This window comes from Penaeus japonicus, unplaced genomic scaffold, assembly GCF_977035675.1.
Source record: "Penaeus japonicus unplaced genomic scaffold, GWHDUDI00000001_assembly GWHDUDI00000009, whole genome shotgun sequence".
Taxonomy (NCBI): Eukaryota; Metazoa; Arthropoda; class Malacostraca; order Decapoda; family Penaeidae; genus Penaeus; species Penaeus japonicus.
The window spans coordinates 20,436,834-20,441,833 of record NW_028234411.1 but is presented as its reverse complement, the minus strand read 5'-3'; the positions used below and the strand labels follow the sequence as shown (position 1 = coordinate 20,441,833).

At 54.5% G+C, this 5,000-nt stretch overlaps 1 protein-coding gene across 2 annotated transcripts in view; it reads right to left on the bottom strand.

Moving 5' to 3' along the window:
- Positions 1 to 5,000, bottom strand: part of LOC122250694 (uncharacterized) — a 12,884-nt gene that overhangs the window by 1,711 nt on the left and 6,173 nt on the right. For both annotated transcript variants that reach the window (XM_043012249.2, XM_043012248.2), the window contains exons 2-3: positions 1,150 to 2,269; positions 1 to 858 (exon numbers count right to left, since the gene is read on the bottom strand). The exon at positions 1 to 858 is cut by the window's left edge and continues 213 nt beyond it. In XM_043012249.2, the coding sequence (XP_042868183.1) occupies positions 1 to 858; positions 1,150 to 2,212 (1,921 nt within the window). In that variant the 5' untranslated portion in view covers positions 2,213 to 2,269. The remainder of the gene's footprint in view (positions 859 to 1,149; positions 2,270 to 5,000) is intronic.

Here is a 5,000-nt window from a genome sequence, read left to right as displayed (position 1 = left end):
AGCGCTTCGAGTGGCTGGAGCCGCTCATGTCGTCGGACGGAAGGTGGTAGTTGTTGCCGTACTTCCAGCGCGGGTCCTGGTAGTCGTAGTAGATCCTGGTGTTGTCGAGGTAGTGCGGCGCCAGCAGGATCTCGGGAGTCTGCGAGCGCTGCTTTCTGTGCGCGGGCGCGGGCACGGACGCGGCCGAGGCGTCCACCACCAGGTACGGGTAGTCGAGGGGCGGCTCGGGCTTGAGCCACGGCTGCTTCTTGGAGCGCGGGATGGGCTGGCGCAGCGTGCCCGACTCCGAGATGTCGCTCGGGTGCGGCCGCTTCAGCTTGCCCGCCTTGATCTCCTCTTCGATCTGGCGCAGCTCCGCGATCTGCTGCTGCTTCTTCTCCTGCAGCTTCTGCTGGATGTTGACCCTGGAGCCCACGCTGCCCTCGTGGTCGCTCGAGATGGACTGCGGCAGCGGCCGCTTCCAGAAGGGCACCACGCGCCCGTTGTTGTTATTGTGGTTATTGTTGTTGTTGTTTGCGGCGGTGCTGTTGTTGGGCACCGCCAGCGACGGGATGACGGGCACGGGCGGCGGCACGAAGCTGGTCGGCTTCTTCTTCTTCCTCTTGATGCCCGGGTTGAAGCGGCAGTTGAACACCCCCGGGACGTGGAGGGCGTCGGGGGGGTAGGGGTGGGGGTGCGAGGACGGGTTGGAGTGGTGGTCAGCGCGAGTCTCGATGTTCTGCAGGTTGTTGAGCTTCGCCGTGCCGTTCTGCTGCGTGTTGGACGCGATGGTGCTGTTGTCGCTGGCGGAGAGCTCGTTCAGGTAGTATGGGAACGGCATCCGGTGCGACTTGTCTGTACACTGGCCGAGCTGGCAGCCTGGGGAGAGGGACGTGCGCTGGTTAGGGATGGGCAGGGTGTTACGTCTATTCAGGAGGGTTTTGCAGTTTTACCTTCCTGATGAGATCAGGTGCTTCCTAAATGACGATTAATAGCAGAAAAAAGGTTTAGAGTATTTGGTAACAGATAATTAGCAATTCATCCTTAAAAGCAAGAGCAGCTGGGGGGAAAATAATACAAAATCACAGAACAAAAGTAAACATTCAGTAACGTCGTTTTAGCATTTCTTACCGCTGTTGCCCTTCCTCCCGGACGCAAAGCCAATCCTACCTGTGCACGACGAGTAGGCGTTGATCGACGACGACATGGTGTAGTTGTGCTTCAGCCGCTTGACGTGGAAGTGCTGGTAGTAGAGGATCATGAAGAGGATCCCGAAGCCGAACGCGACGAACACCAAGGCCGTCACGGGGTGCTGGTACCAGGGCTGCGTCCTCAGGCCGCCCAGCCACACCGCAATCAGCAGGGCGTTCTCCAGCAGCATCGTGATGTAGAAGGCCACCATCTTCTGCCTGGCGTTGATCTCCTGCAGGTTGATGTAGCAGAAGATGTAGCAGAAGGCGATGAGCATGGAGAAGATCACCTTCTTAAACATGGGCATCTTCTCGCCGTGGAAGACATTCTTGGGCGAGATGAGCCAGAGGAACATGGAGACCCAGTGAAGGGCGATGACCAGGAACACCCAGTATCCGTAGAGCGTCGCGTACACGGTGAGGGCGATGGAGCGCGAGGTGATGGTGCCGAGGCGCCACACGAACTGGAAGATCACGCCCAGCCACGTGAGGACCAGGCGGTGCACGTTGTGGCGCCGCACGTTCTTGTTGAAGGAGGCCAGCGCCCAGCACACGCTGAAGAGGGACAGCGCCGTGGAGACGATGTTGAGGTCCGTGAGCTCGGAGAGCGAGGGCTTCCGCCAGATGAGGTACAGTTGTATGAGCAGCATCGGCGCCGCTTCGCAGAAGGCGTGGATGAGCCTGAGCATGCACAAGTCCCGCACCTCGTGCTTCACGTAGCGGAGGTCGACGGGGATGAAGAGCTTGAAGTAGCGCCACAGGACGCCTCCCTGGAAGAAGTGCAGCAGGATCATGAGGCTGAGGTCGCAGTCCTTCTTGGCCAGGTCCTTGCGCAGGCTCGAGAGGTACCACTTGAAGGAGCAGAGCTGGCATACGACGAGGGACAGCAGCACACAGGAGAGGGAGAGCGTGAACCACACCACCTCCTGATGCTCGTACAGGGTGTAGATGGTGACCACGTCGAACACCACGTCACAGAAGTAGGACGCCAGCGAGATGATGTTGAAGAGCACATCGCAGAGCGGGAGGAACTCCTGGGCCATGATACTACTGAGGGTGGGAGAGCCTCACATCCTGCCACGCTGCGCCCGCCTCCTCACCTGCAACACGGGGAAACCTTAGCAACGAGAGGGGAAAGTAGCAGGGGGAGGGAATTCTAGACGGCCTCTGGGAACTGGCAGGGAGGAATTGATGGATACACAAATCGACATATATGGGAAGAGGATGGAAAGATGAATGAAAGATGAAATGGACAAAAGGAATCGAAGTCTAGCTGTACACAAGGATTAGAGGAGGAGAGCCAAAGCACCTCCTACAAGTCACGTCCACATAAAATGATATTTCCCACCGAACTAAACATTACGAGTGACTCGACTCCTCCCTTATACGGTGTTCCTCCAACCATGACATCTCTTTGTTACTATTCTAATGATGCATTCTGTTCGTCCCTTAACGACGCTGGATATGTGCATACGCTCACTCGCCCACGAGCATAAAATGCGAGTGGAGGAGGGGGGTAGAAGGAGGAAGAAAGAATTAGATATAGATAGATAGATAGAGATATATAGATATATACAGAGAGAGAGAGAGAAAGAGAGAGAGAGAGAGAGAGAGAGAGAGAGGGAGGGAGAGAGAGAGAGAGGGAGGGAGGGAGGGAGGGAGGGAGGGAGGGAGGGAGGGAGAGAGAGAGAGAGAGAGAGAGAGAGAGAGAGAGAGAGAGAGAGAGACACACAGATAGATAACTAGACAGATAGAGAGAGATGGGCAGACACAGATAGATAACTAGACAGATAGAGGGAAATAAAAGTATAGATAGATAGATAGTAGAGAGAAAGAGAGACACAAAAAGAGAAACAGACAACCACATACAAATGAAGAAGAAGTCGGGAACAGACAGACACAACAATATCTTCCCCCCCTCCCCTCAGCCCGCCCCTGCCCCCTTCTCCCACAACCCCGCTACGCACCCAGCCCAAAGGTCACACCGAACCCAAGCATTACACAGAAGACAATCGCCCCACAATGGCAAAACATTCTCCCATTCAATTCGATTCCGCATACGGGTGATGGGAGTGGGGGAGGGAGGAGGGGGTAGGGGGAATGGGAGTGGGGGATGGAGGAGGGGGTAGGGGGGAATGGGTGGGGGGAGGTGGGAGGGAAAAGGGGAGGGGGGAAAGGCGATTGATCTAGGGAGGAGGGGGGAAGGGAGAGAGGAGGGGGGAGGGGAGAGAGGAGGGGGGAGGGGAGAGAGGAGGGGGTAGGTGGGAGGGAAAGTGGGAGGGAGGAGAGGGAAGGAGGGAAAGGGGAAGGGGAGAAAGGCGATTGTTCTAGGGGAAGGAAAGAAGGGAAGAGGGGCAGGCAAAGAGGAAGAGGCGTAGGGAAAGGAAGAGGGGAAAAAGAGAGGGAAAGGGAGGGAAGGGAGGAGAAGTAGGGGAAGAGAAGGGAAGAGAAGAAAGGAAGAGTGAGGAAGGGGGGGGGGGTTGAAAGACGACTAGGAGGAAGGAAAAAAGGAGAAATGGGATCGACTAGGGGGAGGGCAGGGAATAGGGGCACAGGGAAGGGGATCGACCAGGGGGGGGGGGGGCGAGGTAGGAGAGAAGACGGAGGGAGGGGAGAAGGAATGGAGGAGAGGAAAAACAACATATATATATATATATATATATATATATATATATATATATATATATATATATATATATATATATATATATAACACCGCAAAAAAAGAGGAAACAGAACACACAACAACGCATACTACCTCAACACAACCCACAAACAAACAAAACAAAAACCCAAACATCCTCACCGAAACAAGGAAAACAAAAAGCGTAATCTCGAGAAAGAGAGAGAGTGAGAGAGAGAGAGAGATAGAAACACGGAATAGCACCCCCCCCCCCCCCACACCTACTCCACCCTGTCTCTCAGCTGTCGCCATCATATCATCATGATTCCAGAACTTAGACAAGAGCCCGGAACGCCAGGAATGTGACTAACCCTTTTCCGTCACTCTCTCCGCCACAGAATGCGGTCATTTCAGCGATAAACCGTTTAGCGCTGATTGGAATGAGGAGGAGGGGGGGAGGGAGAGAGGGAGGGAGGGGGGAGGAGGAGGAAGAGGGAGGAGACAGGGAGGGGGGAGGAGGAGGAAGAGGGAGGAGACAGGGAGGTTAGGAGGAGGAGGAGGAGGAGGAGGAAGAGGAGGAGGAGGAGGAGGAGGAGGGAGGTTAGGAGGAGGAGGAGGAGGAGGAGAAGGGAGGAGGGAGGGAGGGAGGGAGGGAGAAGGGAAGGGGGAGGGAGGGAGGGAGGGAGGAGGAAAGAGGAAGGAGAGGAGGGAGGAGGAAAGAGGAGGGAGGGAGGAAGAAAGAGGAAGGAGATGGAGGGAGGAGGAAAGAGGAAGGAGGAGGAGGAGGGAGGGAGGAGGAGGAGAGAGGAATAGGAGGGAGTGAGTGTGTGTGTACATATATATATATATATATATATATATATATATATATATATATATATATATATATATATATATATATATATATATATATATATATATGCACACACACACACGCACACGCACACACACGTATGTATGAATACACGTACGTACACACATAACTACAAACTCTCTCAACATTTATCATCGATTCTTACGACCGACTGCCTTTGTGCCAGGGGGTCCCAACTCCCCCCTTCAACCCCAATCCGGGAGGGACCGAGCCAGGAGGTTCAACCAAGGTTCAACATCTTGACACCAGCCACCGAACACAATTCATAGGCCTAGCCCCTAAGCGAGTAATTTTCCACATATTTCGGGTATTGGCTGCGAGATTCAGACACATC